This window comes from Haliotis asinina, chromosome 5, assembly GCF_037392515.1.
Source record: "Haliotis asinina isolate JCU_RB_2024 chromosome 5, JCU_Hal_asi_v2, whole genome shotgun sequence".
NCBI classification, from domain to species: domain Eukaryota; kingdom Metazoa; phylum Mollusca; class Gastropoda; order Lepetellida; family Haliotidae; genus Haliotis; species Haliotis asinina.
The window spans coordinates 63,940,980-63,964,208 of record NC_090284.1 but is presented as its reverse complement, the minus strand read 5'-3'; the positions used below and the strand labels follow the sequence as shown (position 1 = coordinate 63,964,208).

Here is a 23,229-nt window from a genome sequence, read left to right as displayed (position 1 = left end):
ACGGAAGTGACCGTTGTTATGCCAACGGGACGCCATTAGGGCTCTAAATTCGAAGCAGAGAAAATGTTCCTTCGGAATTGACACAACTTCATGTAATTTGATAAATGTGAGTGAAGGATATGTTTTACATACTGCACTGTTACAGCTCCAAATGTTAAAAGGACTGAAAGTCGTCATCACTGTTCAGAGAATTTGCTGGGACAAATGGCAACAGAGCATTTCGTTGATGCTACACTAATAATAGTATTTAGCATTTTACATTCATACTTCAAATCGTGTTCATATTTGAAAAAAGCATGTTCTGATTTTTTTGTGAGAGCCAACCAGTCTTAGAAAGTGATCCGATGTGAAGCAGTGATTGTTTAGATTTTCAGCTGCTGATTATGAATGATTATGCCAGGCAATATGCAACATGTAAAACATAAAAAGCTGTACCAAGGAATAATGAAATTACACTAAATGATTTCATGTATGCCTCTACCATACCAACACCAGTATATTGACTATGATTATATGCAAACAGACACTGTGCAGCTATTGCATTTGTGATAGTAATATTATCACATGCTCATGTATCTTGCTTAGTTGTATTTATTTCACTTGTCTGTAAATGATTTTTTCTTACAGAGATAGAACCAAAGATGAGTCGCCTATATGACACTGTGGAGCCCTCAGTTATTGACGAGGAAATGCTCCAGAGGTCTGTGGAGGAACAGGGGCCAAAAGAAGAAGCAGGAAAACTTGCAAAAGCAGAGGGGATAGACTTTGCTGATGTCACATCATTACGACTGGATTTTAAAAGTACTTTGGAATCTTTTGTTACTATAATATAACTTCTTTACAATGAATCTGTTTGGGTTTTTTTTCCATCTTACAATAGTTATAATTTGTCACCAAAATGTATTCCATTACTGATTTCCTTTCAAACTCTTTTCAAGTAAATTCAGTGTTTTAAACATATGTCCTAGATCACACTTATAAATGTCACAAGACTATCTTGAAAACTGTGTGTAATTATCACTGTTTTCAGATTAGAAAAAATCGTGAATGCATAACACTTCCATTAGTCTAAGGTTGTGTATCTTAGTCAAGACAGTTGGAGCTCAGAGATCTCCCAGCCCTGGTTCTTGATAGGCATTTACATGTTGGTACTTCTAAAAGACAAATGATTCATGTGGATTTCAACTTCAGTTATATTATAAACAAAGCTGCAAGTCTACTTCATGATCTGACTGTCACTCCTCCAGAATGTCACTCCTCCTTTGGGAACATCTCTAACTTATGGCTAGGGGAGGGTTGATGATGATGTTTTGGATTGTTTTTCATTGTACATGCTTATCCTGCCAGATTCTCATATCAGTGGCAGATGTTCTGTCTATTGTAATGACACAAAAGAGGATTTTTATGATTGTCAGGATGTGTACTAAGCTAACACACTGTGCATGTATACAAATTGTGAGTTTGAATCTATAATGATGTACCATGAATCTGCTAATCTTATTATTACCGAGCACTGATGATGGTATACAGACACTGTATAAGTGATGTGCTATATTTCTGGATAAAGAATTGTCTCTTATTTCATGTGTGTGTGCGTACCCTTCTGATAATGGTGCCTTCTCAGTACTGTGCTTACCTTCACTTAATATGCTAAATGACCAGCCTGATTCATATGAATTGTTGTTTACAGATATTTTGAAAATCGACAACCTCTGGGAATTCACCAACCTTGTCAAGTTACAACTAGACAACAACATCATTGAAAAAATAGAAGGATTAGATATGCTCGTCAATTTGGTCTGGCTTGGTGAGTGGTTACCATAAGGTCTGTAATATACTTTCCAGCAAATTCATCTTTGTCATCTTCATATATCATATTATGATTGCAGTGGTATGCAAATGTTACAACTGTTTACTTTTAACTCTTCTTTTTATTTTGAAATGTGAAACAATATTGTTCTCACTTCAGAAAAATAAAAGAAACAGATTGTATGGCGAGACTGAAATATGTTTTACATTTTTTGTATCCATGTTTTCCAGATTTGTCATTCAACAACATAGAGGTCATAGAGGGCCTGAGGCAGCTCACTAAGTTGGAAGATCTTACTTTGTACAACAACAGAATATCTCGTCTTGAGAACATGGACATGCTGGTCAACTTGCACGTGCTCAGTGTGGGCAACAATGACCTCAATGAGCTGGAACTTGATGTAAGAACAGTTGCTAGGCAATAGTCTGTCCATAGTGTGATCCTTAGAAAGTTGAGAAATGTTTGACAGATATGTTTGGTGCTTCAGCCAGGCGGCACCAAGGCACCATTCACACTAAAAACTTGCAGTGGCACTTTCTTTAAGTGCCAGAGCATACCCATTGATGCAACATTTAATATAATCCACTTAGTTGTCTCTAAGTTCTGTATTATGGTTACCATGAATGGCTCAGCTGCATTGGTGCACATTTTAATAGTTAAGGTGCCAATTGGCAACACTCAAAAAATTCTTGGCTAAAGCACTGTATGTTTACTGTTCAGGGAATGTTTGAATGTCTTAATTATAATTGTTATGCCCATTTTGTTTGTAACCCAAAACCACCAAATTATTTAGATCTATTAAATGGCATTTGGGGGCTAGCCATGTAACATCTATTTGTAGTTTCTATAGTACTGTGACAAGATAGCTAGGTACAAGACAAGATTAGGTAGTACAATAAGTACAAATATATTTACATGAATATCATGGGTTATGAATATATGCAACCCTGATAGACTTTCAAAAAACTGGGCCAGTTCATTGAAAGGTAGAAACAAGTCAGCAGACATATTTTGTGGACCAATATTGATGCTTTTTATTTATCATCTTAAAACGACAGACATTCTGTCATTCTCAGCCAGATATCTTATTTCAGTGTCTCTTTGTTCTGATGAATGTCTAATGTTAAATTTGTAATTTTTTCAAGTTAACATATCTGAGAAAGTTCAAGAAACTGAAGACACTGAATCTAAATGGGAACCCTTTCTGTGAGGAAGAACTGTGTAAAATGAAGGTCATTGCCTTCCTTCCACACCTCGAGTTCCTTGACTACAGACTCATCGATGAGCAGTCGGTAAGACATGGGAATTTATCAGCTCATTTTCATATCTCTATTTAGCAGCCTATTGCACATTTTCAAGTTATTTTTTAAATACCATTTGCTGGATCTTTTTGACTAATATACCACCATTTTCAGAATATAGTTGTGTGCGTTAATTTTCATAAAATTCATTCAATAGTTGATACCATTTAGCTGACTGGAAAACGTCATCTTTCACAAAACAGTTTTGGAATCACTTGTTTGAGTGGCATTTTTAGTAGTCAGAAGAACTATGTATGAATGACAACTTCTTTTTTCTCAAGCATGCCGTTTTGATACAGGTTCTTGTATTGTTTTGAAGTTTTCATACCTGTACTGAAACATCCTGCCCAAGAATTGAAGTAGTTGTCAACCATATATACTTCTTCTATGAGTTAAGGAATTATAAGTATTATTCAAATGGTTAGAAAATAAGAAAACTACATTATGGTAAATATACTCTAACCAACTGACGGACATAACAGTCTGTATTTTTATCCCAGCACCCTTGTATGCATACGTCGAAATGCATATAACAAATTATGGTTATAACAACCATGGTTATAATGAACTTTTGATCTTTTTATTTTTTATTTTTTAGTCCTTAATGAACTATGGTTCAAACTAAATATAATTAGTAGTCATCTTGAGATTTCTTATGACTGTAGTTGACTGAGTTTTATGTCCATTTTGTTATATGCAGAAATCACAATAATCAAAGCAGCAGAAATACAACCCTTCTTGACTGTGTCTGTGTGTAATTTGTAGCGGAATGCAGCATATGAGAGATTCCAGATGGGTATTGAAGAACGTCTGGACAATGAGAGGAAGGCTCAAGCTAAACAGGAGGAAGAAGAGAGAAGAGCCAAAGAACTGGAACTTCACAAGGTATGGTAGCCATTTCTGCCATTACCACTGTGGCGGTCGTTTAGTGTCAGTATTCCAAATGAAAACATGTCCAGGGTATGGTTAATGTAAAAGGAGATCAGGAGGACACAGTGGCAGCAGAAGATAGTTGGTTCTGGAATTCATGTGCGTAAAGCTTTATCATGGAAACTGTTATTGCGCTAGTTACAGCACTCAGATCACTTTGTGTAACAGTCAGTGGGAGTGGCTAGGCCATTTATGTTTCATCTTATGACAAAGATCAGGACTGATTATCTCTACATGGGTACCATATATGACATTCTTCATTCCCCTTGTTGTATTGTGGTAAAGATATTTCTCAAAGCAATGTAGTTCTAGTTCTAGTTTAGACTGAGTTAAGTCAAGCTAATATACTCAATGCTGTGTTTGCTAAAATTGTATTCCAATCCTGACCACTGCTGAACAAATGCAAATGCTGAACACCACATGCTTTTCACAAACAACTCCCCAGTATTGGGGCTTCGAATGCCAGGGAAACTATCACGTTTACTATGACACTGAAAACATGGATTGGAAATAATGTGGATTGTGAACACATATATAGTTAACATGTTGCTAGTTGACACAGTGAACCACAGGCTGCAGGTGTGTATCCTTGACTTGTTGTCTGTCTAGGAGGCTGAAATCTCTGCCTTAATTCTGATGGTTAAGCCTTCCATCGTACATAACTTTATTGATTAGTGTTCTCTGTCAGTCATGGGTATTTCCCTTTGTTTTGGTTTATTTTTGTCCAGCTGATGTTGAAAATCCGTGTTTTATTCTTTTCAGTTTATGAGAAAAAAAACAGAATAATATGACAGCTTAGGCAAATTTAGATTTTAAGCATTTTTTCCTTTAGGGTCTGGGAGACAGACAGTGATAAAGTGTGCTGCCCACAGATATGAATTCCCAAAGTTTTGTGGGATAGTTGTTTGTAGCGTTGTCTGATGTTCATGTTCCTGTTGTTGCAGGGTGGCTATGTGGAGCTGATGAATGGCCCCAGTCTGTTTGACAGCATGTACGATGAGGATGCAGAGGGCAAGAAACTCAACGAGATGCCAGGAGTGGATGAACTGCTCATTGTATATCCTTTCAGACTTCAATATGTAGCGTTTCAATTGAAAACAATATTTTATGCTAGTGAAGACAGTCTTTACTTTTACTATTCACAGCATCGTGAGAACATTTATCATGTAGATCAGTTCAAGCATAAAGCATGATGTGGTGAGCATGAATCTTTCATAGGCAGCCATTTTTTTTAAGTATTGGGAAACAGTCTTAGTACAAAAACATATCCTTATGGCTAGTAGAATCTCCGTACACTGCTAATATCACCATTTGGACTTGAAACATTTGTAGATAATTACTTCTGTTGTTGGTACTGATTGTCTGACTTCTACAAGAACAGGGTATGAAACTCCCAAACATTTCAGCCAGGATGTTGAACTTGCCAGCCCCGACCATAACTTGCCTGCGCATACCTTCACATACAATATGTCTAGAGTGTAGCCCGACCATCAGACAGGTGAATTTGAGAATCTGGCAGTTGAAAATGTTGAAAATGAACAATCCTGGGCGGTCAGATAGGCAGGTATTTCAAACGTTGACAAGAACACATGTATTGATATGTTCTACTGAAGAGACAGGATGTCATGCAGTTTCTCAGTAGGTTGTCCTGTTTACGATGCACAAGATAGTTATTTTCCTTAATGTATTACTTTCAAAGAGAACTTTGTGCGGATCTGCCACCAGATATTTGACTATGGTCTCCAGGAACACTCGAAGCGCCAGGATGAGGTGACTCAGTTCTGGGAGTGTGTAGAGGAGGCCAAGTCTGAGAACAAAGCCATGGGCATGAAAACCATTGAAGACTTCATGGCAGACAAAAAGAGGGTAGGAAATATTGAGCACTATTTGATTGTTTTGATTGAATTTCTGTTGCGGAACATTTCTCTTCAATTGCATTCTGGATAAACGGATAAAATTAGTTAAAATGAACCATCCAATGAAAAATTTTTGGGAAAGTCATTGGGAATTATATCAAGATATACAAAACATTGTTTCTTGATGTCCTTGTCTTTTTCTAGCTGTTCCAGGAAATTGGGCAAATCACTGATCCCAAGATCCTGGACACCAAGCTGACCGACTACCAGAACCGGACATCAGACCTCTGGGATCAGCTCATGGGTCTGGAGCTGCAACTTGTGGATCAGCTTGAGGTGAGTTAACTGTCATCCACAGCCATTGTAAACTGCAGTGTTGGCACATTTTTAAATGTTTCAAAAGACATGCCGCTGTCTGGGAAACTGTTGAAATCGTTAGATACACACATCTGTATCAAGCAAACAATCTTTCTCTTAAGTTCTGTTATTTTACTCTTTTTCAAGTTTAAAGCAGCCTAGCCTTTGGGTGACAATAACTGAACTCAAATATTTGTTGGCTATTTGTTTTTGAGCCAGATAGATGTCCTCGGAAAAGTGCATAAAATAAACCAATGTCTCTGCCTGTATCAGTGTATTTCAAATCTGAATCTGAGTCCAATTTCATTATGGACAGATCTTAGCGCTCACTACAAACAAGTGTCTTAGATAACCTCTGATCTTTTAAGATTGATTCTGTTTCCTTTAGGTAATAAAGTTCTTCTCTCTGAAAATGACACTGATTCATAGTCATGAAAAGTAATGGTTCTCATATCTCTTGATTTGTTCCAATCAGACAGATGTTTACGTAATTATGGCATAAGATTGAAACATGACTGATGTTCTTCTATTTTCAGGAAGTCATTAAGGACTTTGAACGCAATATGCAGGATATGGTTTCTGCATTCACAGAGCAAGTTCAAGGTTTTCTCACTCAGTGTCGTGACCTTGAGAACCAACACCATGAGAGGATGATGGAAATCGCCATAGTAACCTTGGAGAAGGTTATCAAGAATGAGCTGGATGAAGAAATCTCAGAGGATCTTAGAATGGTAAGCGGCCTGGTGACTCTTTGTTAATGTCCTGATGTCAGAATCAGCAGGGTCCACTTAGTACAGCCAGAAATTGAGCTGGGTTTAACATCACCTTCAACAGTATTCTGTTGTATCATGGAAGTGGTTCAGGCCTCTGATGGTTACCATTTCATCCAAACTAATGGCACTGGTATGTTCCTGACACAGGGAGACACTTGCTCCGTACTTACAGACAACAGATATGGCATGGCAACAGAGCTGCATTGAAAGACTGACATGGGTATGAAAGGTGTTTGTTTAAAATACAGTGTGACACCTTTAAGTTTATTTACAAAATAAAGGAATAAAAGGAGGGTTTCACTGTGTAAGTGTCAGCTACAAATCACAATTAGTTTGGTACCAATAATGTTCATGAGTGAGTAAAAGCTTAGTCACAACAGCAGTTTTTAACCATATCATGACTTAAAATAGTTATAAATCCTTCATAAATGTGCAGATTTTAAAAACCTGTTAATGGAGGACTTAAGTTTTATTTATATTGTGTTCCCAGTTAGACATTGCTAGACACTGACACCTTAGAAAGGTCACCAGGTGTCCATGTTGGAACTGGTCCTGAGCAACCTCTGCTTGTTGTAAGAGGTGACTAAATTGATAGGTGGACATGCTGCTTGACACAAATGATGGTATAGTGCAACTGTGTACACCACTGGTCAAAATATAAATTAGTGGATTGTCTAATCGAGACTCAATGACTTTGTAGCACCCACTTTGTAGCATGGACAGTGGTCAACCTATCATAATTTTCATAAACAAACATTCTGGGCTATTTACAAAACTTCACTCCTTTTTCAGCTGTTTGTGGACAAGGATACAATCAACAATGCTGTCACTTCCTCACATGATGTCCACCTGCTAAAGATAGACAACAAGGAGGACGACATGGTGACCAGAATCAACCAATGGCTGAAGGCGATGATCGAAAATATCCATGAAGAGGAGGAGATTAAACGTAATCGTATGCGAGTGGCAGAAATCAACCACCTGATTGACAACATGCGTGAGGAGGTGGACCACCTGGATGTCCTACAGACCAATGTGTACTGACAGAAATGGATACAATAGTGATGTGATACTGACATGTATATACGGGGGCGGGTATATTACTGGGGGGATATCAACATGATATCCACATGACATTTACATCTGTGATATGCCATGAACAGTTCTACAGACACTGCAGTGGGTTCAGTTTAACCTTTCCCAGCCATATCAACAATGTATTTAATAAAGAAAATCTTTTTTCTTTATAGTATACTGTAATAGACTATTACCTCAAAAAGACTCAAAACCTGTCTTAATTTTCTTCACCAAAGATTAAAAGAGCCAAGGAGCAAACTATAATAAGTTACGCGCCAGTAATGAAGTTTTTAAGGAATAGATGTGTATGGTGTACATACATTCAAGTCATAGAAAGTTTTTGCTGTTGCTTTAATTAAATTATGAAAATACATGTTGGCATTGACTGGTAATTATATAATTTATGTCTCATCCAAATCAATTTGTACATTTGAACTCTCAAATAAATCATTCATTCTTGAATACAACAATATCAAATGATATTGTTAGTTGTTTAATGCTGCTTCTTGCAATATTTCAGCTGTATCATGGTGTTGTGACATAAGGAATGTTGAAACACAATTGGAATATGATTCCATGAATCCACAATGGAAATATATAGATATTATTTACCACACAAAGATGTGTGGCAGTATACAAGGCAAACAAATCAATGAAATAAATGGGTTTAATTATCTGGGATCTAAACACATGCAGCCTACAATGTCCACTGCAGAATGTCTTGACACTGAAACTTATTATTTTCCAAATGCTTTAGCACTCCAGGTAAAAGTTATTAGCAGAAGGTTTTGAGCACACATTTCCTAGTGGATATGCATGAAAATGATGTAAAATACAATTGATAACTCCACTTTGACTATCTAGATGACTGTCCAGATTGGCACTGACATGTGAATGTTCTCAAGTAATTGGAACACTGACATTCATGATTTTTGTTTGGCATAATTCAAATGCCGCATGACATAACACTATACATGTGTAATGTATACACATGAAACACTGACTCAGCTTCACCAATCACACAAAAATTAGGATGAAGTACATATTTCCAGATCCATCAAATGCATTTCTCAGCCTAAAGATGCACTGAAACTGATGCACTGAGAGCGAGTCACAGATATCACAGACACATCAACGTGTCACTACAAGCACTATCTTGCAAATGATGCCTTCTGTTTGATGGTGGTGTTCTCGGAACACCAGTGTACAAACAGAGTTGCTGCCGCCATTCGAGTACGTAGTTCCAACATGTCGATGTCATGGTACCATTCTACATTGCCCCAACGCTGGGTCTGAAACAGTTAAAGGTATGGATTGGTATGGTCCTGACATTTCAGTAGCAAATTGTAAGCCCAGTGATTGCAATTAACATGACTACAAAAAGTTTAATATATTAATGAGTGACTCATTCACTGTATGCGTGTTCAAGTTTCAAACCCTTGGCATTGACAGGCATGTTCAGGCATCCAGGGAATTAGATCTACAGCCAGGGGTTCCAAAATATGTTGAAAAGCCACTAGCCACAGGGAAAGTGACTTCAAGAAAGTAACTTGTCCTGACTAATTTTCCACTTGCCCTGGTTGTATGACACAATGCGTGATGTTAATTTTTATTGGCTGTTTATCGAAGAGTGATAATATTACTCTCTATTCGCTCTACTTTATTATTATTGCAAAATTTAATAGCTACATTATGAGTAGATATGAAATTAATTCCAAGATTATTTGCAGTTTGAAACCTTCAGTGGAAACCTTCAGTCTTGATGCACATGACAATACTTAAATAGATGTTCTATTAATTACTATCCTGTGGGAAAGCTTCTTTGAGATTACAGATTTCACCTGAGTGGTAAATGTGAATGTGAATCGCATCTTCCTACATCTCACTAATGATAGAACTGAAAATGCAAACTCACCCACCTGTCCACTACATCTATTTTGAAAGAGCTCTCTCACAGGAGAGAAATTTATTCCTGATTACATTGCTGACAAACCAGTACACAACATCACAGGCAATCTTGGATTCAAATTCATGATCAAACACCAGCAAATAAATAATGGTCATAAATCAGAGCATTCTTTCATAATAACAGGAGAAAATGGATAAGGGAGGATGCCCTATCTAATCTGTAGTAATGTAAGGGGCTGATGCAAGGCAACAGTAACCATGGTTAAGATGACTCCAACCTGATACTGTTGCTCAAGTCGGGCCAGATCTACAGCTTTCTCGACAGTGATGAACCGATCCATCAGCGCCATTGTGATTAGCAGAGATTTGACCGAATCCACTGCATAGTAGTATCCTGCAACACAAAATGGAGGCAATGTCACATCACCAGTTCACCACAACAACTTAACTATTGATTTACAAACTTTTGTTTGTTTTGTTCTACACCATACAGCCATGACAGTCTGTTCAGTCTGGGCCAAACAAGCCAGTGACTGACATTATGAGATGTGGCTGAGTCAGTTAATGTTGCGTCAGTTTACATGTCAAATAGTCTGACTATCCAATCATCATTGACTTCTCAAACCTGAAACTGCCTCGGATGAAGATTGTTAGTCTGTCTGTCTTGAAGTTGTCAAACAACACGCTATGGAGGACAAAAGTCTCAGTTGTCATCCAAATCAATATCTGCTACAAACCCAGACAACAAATATGTCTGGGACAGAAATGCCACTTGCCATTTGACAGATGTTTATGTGTGCCTTTGTGAAAATAAGTGTACCTATACCTTTTGATGATCCATGTACACTTAAGACATTACAGCAGTTAAATGAAACAATAAACATGATATAAACCTTTAAATTTTCCTGAACACTATCATGGATGCAAGAAGAGTTTAGCTTCATTTGTCCTTGATCCGTTACGTAACCCACAAAGTATGTCATCATACAAAGCGGAATTTAAATGACAACCCATATACTTAGTTCCGAGACTGAGTGTGCGACAAACAGTTTGTTCGGGTGCAAAATTAGGATTGGAATCAATTTACTTGGTCAGATTTATCGCATTTTCCATTAAATGAATCATGGTGAGAATTATTTCATCCATGGCATTTCGATATTTTAATCTAAGAACTATTTTGATCAGTGGATAAGGACATATAAAAAACGATTTATCATGAGGACATTCCATAAGGTTTTACGGTAACAATCAAAGAGGAATGTGCTTAATTATTTGCTAAAAATCTTGATAAAACACCTATTTGTGTTTATCAAAATAAAAAGAGAAAGGCCCTACTGGAAATATCAAGAAGAAGTTTTGCAGGTACACTAAAAATTCCCCATCCCTCTAACAGCCATGTCAGACACTTACCAAACAAAGCCCAGTCGCTATATGACATTAAATGCCTCCTTATTATTTCTATGGTCTCAGTGGGAACTTCTGGCGGCATGATACTTGAAGTGGGCTCTATTGATATTCCATATCTGGAGAGATAAAACACCATCGGGAATTAGTCACGTCTCATATAGGTGATCAAAGGGAGATAATCCACAATACTGGGTTCACAAAATATTACAAACAAGGATCTGAGATGGTTAAAAGAATGACATCAGTCGTTATTACTCATTTCCAAACAGTTAGGATCAATGTTTTGTCTGCAGTGTTCTGTCTTTTTATCATGTGAAGATCAGGTGTGTTGAGAATGTGTCGCTGAATTCTCCATAACATACATTTCCTGATTTCAGTAGAAAACTCAGACCGACCTGCATCAAGAACTGTATCTTATTTTCCTACAGTCTAAAAAAAAGCACATTGGAATAAAGAATGGAAAATTGCCGTTTCTAGAAGTAGAAAAATACTACTCTGTTTATCAACTTTACAGCAAAGCTTGCCTTGTATTTAAAACTTCCTTAGACAATGACAAACAAGTATAGCACTGTTTCTAATCAAGATGTGTGTACCTCTCCCTGGCCCAGTCCAGCACAGGATCCCATCCTTTTTCCAGGAAAGTCGCCAGTTCTGGGGGGTCATTCATTCTGTAACTAAAATAATATAATCATCAGTTGGAAACTAAAACAATATAACTTCAGAGCCAAAACAGTGAGTCTTTTATCCGTGATAAGGTTGACTATCAGAAGCAATTCATTACTGAAAAAATTGCACATACAAACATAACTACTAGAGTCTAGGTTAATTATGCTCACTTAGTTCATGCTGCACCAAATCCATCCACCCAATCATCTTAATCACCTTTTACCACAAACATATCAATAAACAGGGTCCAGCTTTGTCTCTCTGTTGCTATGGTTTCATGGGAACTACATTACAGAAATATGTTTATATGCACTGAAACCTCTGGTGTTTTACACACTATGTTACAACTGGTATTTGCTGCAAGTGGGTCCTTGCCATAGGTTGCACCTGGTGCAAGTAGGATAGCATCTCTTGAACTGAGTCCTGCATATTCTTTTGAAAATATTTAAAGCATGCAATTGGTATCTAGTTTGTTGATTTTAACATGTAACCTGTGCTTTGATCAAATGTGCAAAAAATGTAAAAAAAAAAATCAAGCATACCAATTATTGTTTAACACTGGCCATTGTGGGTGATGAGGCAGAGAATCAAGGTAGGGTCAACAACAAAGACATTTTTTCTAAGGCAGTATCATGAAAAATTACGCACATTTTTTGGGAGGGTAATGAAAATGGACAAGTGTAATAAAATACAAAGTTTAATCAATTTTTGTACTCAGACAAGGCACTGGGTAATTCAGAACTGCCCTCCCCATCCATCACCTACTTCCCTCTGAGCAAGTGTAGTGTTATGCAACTTTTGGTTACATTTCAGCAATATCATGGCTGGGGACACCAGAAACAGGCTTTACACATTGTACCCATTTGGGGAATCAAACCATGGTCTTCTGCGTGATGAGTGAACGCTTTAACCACTACACTAGCCCATCACCCCTCTGTAGTAAACAAGGCCCCATATTGCCGTGATATTGCTGAGATTAGCGTTAAACAACAACAAAAAAAGTAAATGAAAGGTCCCTTGTAACTAATTTCTACATAGTAATGTCTGTTTCATCAAACATATTTATGTCAGTGTTTATCACACAGCTGTACACGTTAACAGGGCCTTCCTCAGCATCTTGCCAGTAACCATGTTAGATGACATGCATCAGATGACTGAGTGACATATTTCTAGTACCATGATTATGCTGATATACTAAGTGAATTACCATAGTTACCATATTGTGTCTGTTTCCAAGAAATGTATGATTGATTCAGTCAAATCCTCTCTTGTCTTATGCATTGGATTGTCCAGTGCTGTGTTACATAAGGAATTCTGGAATGTAGGCATTGTGAGATTAACATCGAACAAATAAATGATAATTGACATATCTTGAACATATCACGCACAGAATTGTGCACAGAAACCTTATTGAACAAATTTAAGCATTTAAGATAAAGAACTGTTATGTAACAGCACCAAAAGACACAGCAAATGGAGGGATAAATATAAGAATATAACTTTCACAGACATAAATGCATTTCATGAAAAGGCTTTAAAAGGGTGTTGAGAACGGTGGGGAAATGTGTGGAAAAGTGAAAATGCGGTCCAATACTGGGATATTGCAAAAAGCAACACTGTGTCAGGCAACACCTACTGTTGTCCACCATCTACTTGCATCTGGGAAAACCTACATAGTCCATGTACTAGCCTCTGAGTGAGTCTGAGAAGTCTACAAAAGTCCCTCAACAAGCAATACCTTTGCTGTCCACATCTAGTGGTCTCTGATACCTACATAAGTCCCTGGTCAAGCAGTACTGTGTCCAGCAATACCTCTGCTGTCCACATCTAGTGGTGTCTGAGAACACCTACATAAGTCCCTGGTCAAGCAGCACTGTGTCCAGCAATACCTCCGCTGTCCACATCTAGTGGTGTTTCAAAACACCTACATAAGACCCTGGTCAAGCAGCACTGTGTCCAGCAATACCTTTGCTGTCCACTATCTACTAGCTTCTGAGACCACCTACATAAGTCCCTGGTCAAGCAGCACTGTGTCCAGCAATACCTCTGCTGTCCACATCTAGTGGTGTCTGAGACCACCTACATAAGACCCTGGTCAAGCAGCACTGTGTCCAGCAATACCTCTGCTGTCCACTACCTACTAGCTTCTGAGACCACCTACATAAGTCCCTGGTCAAGCAGCACTGTGTCCAGCAATACCTCTGATGTCCACATCTAGTGGTGTCTCAAAACACCTACATAGGTCCCTGGTCAAGCAGCACTGTGTCCAGCAATACCTCTGATGTCCACATCTAGTGGTGTCTGAGACCACCGACATAAGTCCCTGGTCAAGCAGCACTGTGTCCAGCAATACCTCTGATGTCCACATCTAGTGGTGTTTCAAAACACCTACATAGGTCCCTGGTCAAGCAGCACTGTGTCCAGCAATACCTTTGCTGTCCACATCTAGTGGTGTCTCAAAACACCTACATAAGACCCTGGTCAAGCAGCACTGTGTCCAGCAATACCTCTGCTGTCCACATCTAGTGGTGTCTGAGACCACCTACATAAGTCCCTGGTCAAGCAGCAATGTGTCCAGCAATACCTCTGCTGTCCACTATCTACTAGCTTCTGAGACCACCTACATAAGACCCTGGTCAAGCAGCACTGTGTCCAGCAATACCTTTGCTGTCCACTATCTACTAGCTTCTGAGACCACCTACATAAGTCCCTGGTCAAGCAGCACTGTGTCCAGCAATACCTCTGATGTCCACATCTAGTGGTGTCTCAAAACACCTACATAAGTCCCTGGTCAAGCAGCACTGTGTCCAGCAATACCTTTGCTGTCCACATCTAGTGGTGTCTGAGACCACCTACATAAGTCCCTGGTCAAGCAGCACTGTATCCAGCAATACCTTTGCTGTCCACATCTAGTGGTGTCTGAGACCACCTACATAAGTCCCTGGTCAAGCAGCACTGTGTCCAGCAATACCTCTGATGTCCACATCTAGTGGTGTCTCAAAACACCTACATAAGTCCCTGGTCAAGCAGCACTGTGTCCAGCAATACCTTTGCTGTCCACATCTAGTGGTGTCTGAGACCACCTACATAAGTCCCTGGTCAAGCAGCACTGTGTCCAGCAATACCTTTGCTGTCCACATCTAGTGGTGTCTGAGACCACCTACATAAGTCCCTGGTCAAGCAGCACTGTGTCCAGCAATACCTTTGCTGTCCACATCTAGTGGTGTCTGAGAACACCTACATAAGTCCCTGGTTAAGTAGCACTGTGTCCAGCAATACCTCTGATGTCCACCAACTACTCACCAGATGCATTGTGTTCCGCTTGACGACTTTATCCTGGGCATTCCACTCAGTTGCTACTGCAAGGGCTAAAGGTTCACTTGGCACCCGGAACAAGTTACCAGTTGGTGTTCGGAGCTTCCTTTTGTCAAGGTTGACCTCATACCAACCTACAGAAGGCAGACAATAGAAAAGCATACCTTTCAAAAATCATGGCTTCAGCTTTCTGAGATTGTTAGTAGGGAATGTCATGAACGACTCTCTGAAATTTGTCAGAAAACCAGTGGGAAAGAATATGCTACAAAACTAGATTAACTGAGAGAAACTCAGAGTTTCAAGTCAGAGTCAGAGTTTTCAAGTAAAGCTCTGCTTGGATGTGCTACAGCTTCAGAGCATTAAGCTCCACAAGAGGCTGTGGCCCCAAATTACTTCTCTTTGCTCCTTCCTCTCCTGCTTTAGCACTTGATAAAACTGAGTCAGTGCTGCAGGTCCTAGATACAAGGTCTTATATTACTGTTTTCTAGAACACTATTCCTGAATATTGAAGTTGAGGAAACTTTGAATCAGGAGGTATGGATTGCATGTAAATACAAGTTCAAGTTGCTACACGTCATCTATCTTACCACACCACAATGTCACTTGACATTTGACGGACAATCATTTCTGAAATTAACACTGATTTATAGGGGTGTACAATATAACCGGTTTAACAGTATTTGCCAATTCAGACATGAAATCGATACATATTACAAATACACTGATCGAAAACCGGTATTTCGACATGCATTCAGAAAAATATATGAAACTCAGAAATCTTCAGATATTTCCATTTTTCACGATCGAAGTCAGTTCAGTTTGGTTTGAAGTTGTATTCTTAATTTTTGTTCAAATGTTTAGCAATGTTTAGGATCTGGATGTTATAAATATTTACTCATTAATGACCAGTGATCTCTGATATGTCCTGAGCAGGTCCAGTTTCTGTCAAATGTGTATATCTGACACTTCCAACTTAATAACATTTTAAGGATAACCTTCCCCAACATCGGGTCAGTACTGTGAGATGTAATGTGTTAAGATGAACCAGTGATCCTCAGTTTATTGTAGCTATAGTTTACATGACCCTCAGTTTATCGTAGCTGTAGTTTAGATGATCCTCAGTTTATTGTAGCTGTAGTTTAGATGACCATCAGTTTATTGTAGCTGTAGTTTAGATGACCCTCAGTTTATTGTAGCTATAGTTTACATGACCCTCAGTTTATTGTAGCTATAGTCTACATGACCCTCAGTTTATTGTAGCTGTAGTTTAGATGACCCTCAGTTTATTGTAGCTGTAGTTTAGATGACCCTCAGTTTATTGTAGCTGTAGTTTAGATGACCCTCAGTTTATCATAGCTGTAGTTTAGATGACCCTCAGTTTATCGTAGCTGTAGTTTAGATGACCCTCAGTTTATTGTAGCTATAGTTTAGATGACCCTCAGTTTATCGTAGCTGTAGTTTAGATGACCCTCAGTTTATTGTAGCTGTAGTTTAGATGACCCTCAGTTTATCATAGCTGTAGTTTAGATGACCCTCAGTTTATTGTAGCTATAGTTTAGATGACCCTCAGTTTATTGTAGCTTTAGTTTAGATGACCCTCAGTTTATTGTAGCTGTAGTTTAGATGACCCTCAGTTTATTGTAGCTGTAGTTTAGATGACCCTCAGTTTATTGTAGCGATAGTTTAGATGACCCTCAGTTTATTGTAGCTGTAGTTTAGATGACCCTCAGTTTATTGTAGCTTTAGTTTAGATGACCCTCAGTTTATTGTAGCGATAGTTTAGATGACCCTCAGTTTATTGTAGCTGTAGTTTAGATGACCCTCAGTTTATTGTAGCGACAGTTTAGATGACCCTCAGTTTATCGTAGCTGTAGTTTAGATGACCCTCAGTTTATTGTAGCGATAGTTTAGATGACCCTCAGTTTATTGTACCTATAGTTTAGATGACTGATTAGAAAGATTCACTTTGTATGATTGTCATATTTTGAGTATATAAAAACAACTTAATAGATAAAAAAGTTGCTGTCTAAAATCTCAGGGCTATTTCTGAGAGTGGAAGAACTAGTTTAAATAAATAACCGCTGTGTTGCCTTGTTTCATTTGTGCCAACTATTATTTATTTTGTCATGATTAACAGTTTTTACTAAGATTTAATCAAGCATCGTGATTTTGAAGTGGTTTTGCTTTACAAATCAATCATTAACTCAGTTACAAGTGGTTAAGTATAATGTGTTTCGTAAGAGAAATTCTTACAATTTATAGCAAAACATATTGCAATATATGATTTCACATCGCAATATGAAAATAAACTAATTTTAATCTGCACTGCAAATTTTCAGATCAAACTTAAAAAGTAATGAAAACAAAGGTCATAGTTTAAGATGAAGTTAAATGTCAACAAAAACATGACCAGTCAAACTCTCTTGATATCTTACTCTGTGGTTGTTCCAACACACAAATACAAAAATATTTTCGAGACTCCTTGACATGAATGTCATAGTGTATGCAATATGCAAAAGTAGTGATAAAGAAATTGCTTATTCAAAAAAATTCAAGGGAAGTCGTGAAAGTCTATGAAGAAAATCCAGTGAGCCATTCTTGAGATATCTTGCTAACCTTGTGGTTGCAAGTAAGTTTTAAACTCACCATCAGCTGTGGCAATAGTAGCATGTTTGTAAAACTTCTTCATTTCTGAAAATAGAACATAAACTGATTTTATCCTGCTGTGTAAAAGATATATCTTTACCTCGGATAGCAGCTAATTGGGGAATCTGGGTTAGAACAAGTCCCAATCAATATTTGCTGCGTCTAATTGCTCTGTTGTTTAAAGGTGCACTCAGCAATATTTAAGCTATGTGGCAAAAGTCTGTAATTAATCAAGTCTCAACCAGATAATCCAGTGATTAACAGCATGAGCACTGAATCTAAGCAATCGGAATGCAATGGCAAGTATCAACAAAGTCTGACCACCTGATCCCGTTAAGTCACCTTTTTACAACAAGCATGGGTTGCTGGTGACCAAATCTAACCTGGATCTTCATGGGTCTGTTGCCTCTGAGAGATAGCTAAATGATTTAGGTAATCAAATTGGCAAATTGCTGATCAGTTTTATGTGCGTGGCAACACATGAAGACCTTTGCTGATCAATGCTAACATTACCAACCGGAATATTTGATCAAAAAAAAAGATATCAAATAAAAAATTTGATTTTCACAAAGGTACATTTCTGCATGTTGGAACATACCTAGGGTACATATCTGTAGTACCCCTACTTATTTGTTTGATTATTTCTGCAACTTCACTTCTTGTTAACATGACAAGTAACTTCTGCATGACTGCAGATTTCATATTAACAACATTATATACCCTATGACCAGAATTCGACATTCTGGAGATTTTGGGATTCCAGTCCTCATGCTATGTCACTAGAGTATGTGCTCGATCAGAGTGCACATGCAGTTTCATCGGTAGGGAGGATGCCCAGTCGCCGTCAACAGAAATTTAAGCTGTATACAAAACAAACTAACATGATACTTTTGACCTGAGATCGTTAATTAATACCACATCATATGCAAAATCAATTGCCTATTTAACAAAAAACAGCAAGAGAAAATTCAGTAAACTCAATGATCTGCTAGTGACAAGCAATATATAATTAGGAATCCATGTGATCACAACACTGACTCGAAATGCAAAGCGAAAAGTACTGCTCATTGTCAAAAACTCAGACAAAATGCCCGAAGAGGGCAACAGTTTTGATGATATGATATCATCAAAAGTATTTCTGTAAACACTTGACATTTTCTTAAAATGATATTAAAGATAAAAATTATGTTTTATCATAAGAAACCCCTGACACCAGGAGGGTGCCAGTCAAATCGCCCCAGCAACAAAACACCTAAGCAAATTTGGTCAAAATGCCAAAGGGGTAATCAAAATGCCCCAATTTACTTAATACGGTTTAACATAAGCCATAAGTGCGTAGTTTTTGTCAGCTTCTTTACATAACGTTATGCAGTAATACTTCTGATAAATTTCCTATTAGTAAATTGATTAGAGTAACAGTAATATTCACGTATAGACAACATTGTGATTCCAAATAATTAGTAAAGAGTTACAAGAATAAATCAAAGGTTTGTATGGTATGTTTATTGTAAATGCTGTAAATGCATTTTTGTCAACAAATGCCACTGTGTAATTTTAACAAGTATGGTAAAACACATGTCAAAACTATCTAGAGGTTTTGTTAAGCATACTCTTATCAAATATGAGGCTATAATGGTGTAGGTTTTGTAAACAAGTATAGTAAAATATGTATCAAAACAATTTAAAGCTTTTGTTAATTACTCTTGTCAAATAGTGAGGCTGTAAATGCATAGGTTTTGTAAACAAGTATGGTAAAATGCGTATTAAAATTATCTTGAGATTTTGTTATTTCTCTTGTCAAAACGTGTGGATAAAAGCGTGCTATTAAAATATGTTCACTAAACACAAGTAACAAGATGTAGTGACTGCAACAAGAAGCACAGCTGCCCTGCTACTGTCATTCAGAAGGGAATTAAGTTCACACCCACTGATACGCCTCACAGCCACACTACTGACCATGGCAAGTTACAAGCCGCCAGGTAAGTGAGTGAGTTTAGTTTTCCGTCGCACTTAGCAATATTCCAGCTATATGGTGACGGTCTGTAAATAATCGAGTCTGGACCAGACAATCCAGTGATCAACAACATGAGCATCGATCTGCGCAATGGGGAACCAATGACATGTGTCAACCAAGTCAGCTAGTCTGACCACCTGATCCCGTTAGTCGCCTCTTACGACAAGCATAGTCACCTTTTATGGCAAGCATGGGTTGCTGAAGGCCTATTCTACGCCGGGACCTTCACGGGTCCCTCCAGGTAAGCCTCTCAAAGGTCACATGCAAAGTAAAATACAACTTTTCAGATTCTGATACCTTTTGGTATACACTTGCCGAAACAAATCATCAAAAATGCCAATTCAACCTATAAAGTTGGAAAAAAAAAAGCGATGTAAAAAGGCTGTGAAATCAGAGTTCAAACGATTCACTAAATTTCCCACTGGGAAAAGTGGTTTCAACAGCTGTGCTGTGCTGTGCTGCGCTGCACTGCGCTCTTGACTCATGTACAGTGAAACAGTATGCATGCCTGGAGTATGAAGTCGTGACCAGTAGTCTAATCCTGGTTGTGTACACAAACAAGAAAATACTCTACTCGTTACATAAAAAAATACTTGTTGATTGAGGTAAGCAGCCTCTGTCACAGAGAAAGCTCAATGTCTGGTTTATTGACACCTATATGTGTGCCACCCTGTCTGCTAAAGACAATTGATTTATGACTCATGCACCCAAGTCCTGTCTCTGCCACATTATGTCATTAGGCAGGTGTGATACTTGTACAAATGACATGTTTTATGTCTGTGGGTTACAAAAAAACTACATCCAATTTTCGCGGATGACTGGATCTGATGGAAACTGGTGCAAACTCTTGTCAGTTTCAAGTCCTGCTTTGTACTTGGACAAATGACAGTTTCCAGCCACTTGTGTAGTTCACCATCTCTACTGAGACGATTTCGGATTGGATCGAACACAAATTCCGAGAACATGTATTTACAAAACTCAACATCTCTATATATTCATTCATTATTCTTTAACTTCTTCTATTGTATATGATTTTGTTTGACAACAGTATATGAATCCATACTGAAACGATGCATCAAGTACAATAAAAGAAATAGTTATCCATAATGAATCTTACTTTCTTGTGACTCGCCATACTTCTAAAATGCCCATCAAACAGATCATCTTTCAGTTCACACAATGAGCCCTCAGTGTATCAGCAAATGAACCAGCCAATTGGAAGCCATTGTTACACTTGAGTGCACTTCCACTTGCTATGACTGGGTTCGGTCTCCCAAGGACTTTTTTCGAGGGAAGTAGTCCCACGTACAAAATACTGCACTTTTGAATTGCAACTGTACGCTTATAATTTTGTTTATTTGTTTCTTTTTAACAAGCAGCAATGTATATTATATGTCATGAATGAGTGATAACCGTGTTTTAATTATGTTTGATTTTTTGGTTGCACATGACCTTTAAGTTATAGCAGTTTAATTGTTTCTTTAATTAATTAATCCAATTAACATCAAGAGCTTCTGCTAGCTAATCCCAATTATGATCAGGAGGCTGTCACAATCAAGTTCACCCTATGAAAATTTATAAAGAGGAAATAATATTTGATCAGTATATAAACAATTATTGCATTATGATAAATTTCAGTTGATCAGATAAAGAGGATGCAACAATGGAGTTGTTCAAGTCAGCTGCAACTGTTGTGAAGGATGTGGTTACAACCATAGTGCAGCCAGATATTCCAAGTGGGGCGAGAGAGAGCATGGACCAGCTAAGAAGGAATAGACCAAGGATCCACAGGATTTGAATTTTGGGTTTTGTGTTACAGGTGGCATGCAGAAAAAGAACCCAGTTTTTTATTTATTCGGAAACTGATGGCATTGCCCTTCATCACTGCTTCAGAGATCCGTCAGATGTTTGAAGAGATGACAGAGACCATCACCCCTAACAACGAGCTTCGTAAGCTTGTGGGTGACATCAGAGATCACATAGTAGATTATCTGGTCTCTGGTTACACAAGAACCCAATGAGTCTACAAAAGAACCAAAATTTCCCCTTTTGTTTTCAGGTTGGCACCAGCACCTAAACGCAAAAGTCAGGGAGCAACAGCTGTGACCATACTGACTTAACAAAACCCTGCATCCCTTGAAGGAGGGCAAAGTGAGAGCAAGAATCTGGGACTGATCATCCACAGCCAAGAAGGAGATCTTTGCTCTCTGAATAGAGTTCATGGAAGACCAAATTTCAGTTCAGCAGCTGCATTCATGGACCAGCCCACCACGCAGACGAAAGTTAAAAAGTTAAAACTGATTTCCTGTATGAGGAACTTCTGTATGAGGGTTATAATATCCCAGTTGACAAAACTCTAGGTAGTGTTATACCATACTTGTTATGATTAAAACTATGCATTTACAATAACATATTATACAAGCCTTTCATTTATTCTTGTAATTATTTATCAAAAGCTGTTATCAGTGTTGTCTATACATATTACTGCTACTCTTACCCGTTCACTAATAGGAAATTTATCAGAAATATTCCTACATAATATTATGTGAAGAATTATATATGGAACTTGACACAAACTATCCATTTATGGCATATATTAAACCATATTAAGTACATTATAAGCATATTGGGGCATTTTGCCTACCCCCTTGGTGCGATTTGACAAAAAATCTGGGGCATTTTGACCAAATTTGCAGGGGCGTTTCGTCACTGGGGCGATTTGACTGGCATCCAGCCGGGATATCTTTTAGCAAAAAGCAACAACAAATAAGAGTTTTTGAAAATGAAAAAACAACAACGGGATATTGCATGCATTTTAAGGAGAGCAGAAGGTGAAAATTGCTTTGTATGGATGACAGGGTGCCTTAATCATGCTTTTCAAAGATAGCTCTGTATAAGAACAGAGGAGCAAATTAAGGGACTCACGAAAATAAGTGTCAAACCAGCATTCCGACACATCATTTACGGTCAGCGAGACACTTTAGAGGATTATCAGCAATGATGTTTCATTGTACCTGATAATGACTGCATGTATCGTCTCTGCTGGTGTTTAGATAGCACCATGGGTTGTTTTGAAATGTTATTATAGAGATATCTGCATGCGACTGCTCGAATCGCAGTCATCATGGGCGCCGCCATTTCGATACTTTTACTTGTCTTCTTACATTTC

The 23,229-nt window shown here is 38.0% G+C and overlaps 2 protein-coding genes across 3 annotated transcripts; one reads left to right on the top strand and one right to left on the bottom strand.

Moving 5' to 3' along the window:
- Window positions 1–12: 12 nt before the first annotated feature.
- On the top strand, window positions 13–8,574 carry LOC137285039 (dynein regulatory complex subunit 3-like). Its single transcript, XM_067817224.1, has 11 exons — window positions 13–106; window positions 628–801; window positions 1,691–1,807; window positions 2,041–2,210; window positions 2,956–3,102; window positions 3,877–3,996; window positions 4,986–5,098; window positions 5,733–5,907; window positions 6,102–6,233; window positions 6,791–6,985; window positions 7,820–8,574. Exons 2-11 carry the CDS (start codon window positions 642–644, stop codon window positions 8,069–8,071), a joined length of 1,581 nt encoding a protein of 526 aa, XP_067673325.1. The 5' UTR covers window positions 13–106; window positions 628–641; the 3' UTR covers window positions 8,072–8,574.
- Window positions 8,575–8,757: 183 nt separating this feature from the next.
- LOC137285040 (ATP synthase mitochondrial F1 complex assembly factor 2-like) lies at window positions 8,758–23,216 on the bottom strand. 2 transcript variants are annotated; one of them, XM_067817226.1, is made up of 8 exons: window positions 23,075–23,216; window positions 18,047–18,091; window positions 15,389–15,534; window positions 13,302–13,399; window positions 12,013–12,093; window positions 11,423–11,535; window positions 10,291–10,406; window positions 8,758–9,396 (listed from the first exon to the last, which is right to left on the bottom strand). In XM_067817226.1, the coding sequence occupies exons 1-8, from the start codon at window positions 23,196–23,198 to the stop codon at window positions 9,256–9,258; spliced, it is 864 nt and encodes a 287-aa protein (XP_067673327.1). In that variant the 5' UTR covers window positions 23,199–23,216; the 3' UTR covers window positions 8,758–9,255. The 2 variants fall into 2 exon arrangements, with proteins under 2 accessions (XP_067673327.1, XP_067673328.1); XM_067817227.1 differs by having other exon boundaries at window positions 22,986–23,148.
- Window positions 23,217–23,229: the final 13 nt, after the last annotated feature.

Bases quoted from the DNA above. Each gene is read 5' to 3' on its own strand.
- LOC137285039 (XM_067817224.1), top strand. From the start codon at position 642: ATGAGTCGCCTATATGACACTGTGGAGCCCTCAGTTATTGACGAGGAA. The intron at 802-1,690 runs GTACTTTGGAAT...TGTTGTTTACAG, and splicing joins ATTACGACTGGATTTTAAAA to ATATTTTGAAAATCGACAAC. The intron at 3,103-3,876 runs GTAAGACATGGG...TGTAATTTGTAG, and splicing joins GACTCATCGATGAGCAGTCG to CGGAATGCAGCATATGAGAG.
- LOC137285040 (XM_067817226.1), bottom strand. From the start codon at position 23,198: ATGGCGGCGCCCATGATGACTGCGATTCGAGCAGTCGCATGCAGATAT. The intron at 15,535-18,046 runs GTGAGTTTAAAA...TGCCTTCTGTAG, and splicing joins TACTATTGCCACAGCTGATG to GTTGGTATGAGGTCAACCTT. The intron at 12,094-13,301 runs GTAACTATGGTA...ATATTATTTTAG, and splicing joins TTGGAAACAGACACAATATG to TTACAGAATGAATGACCCCC.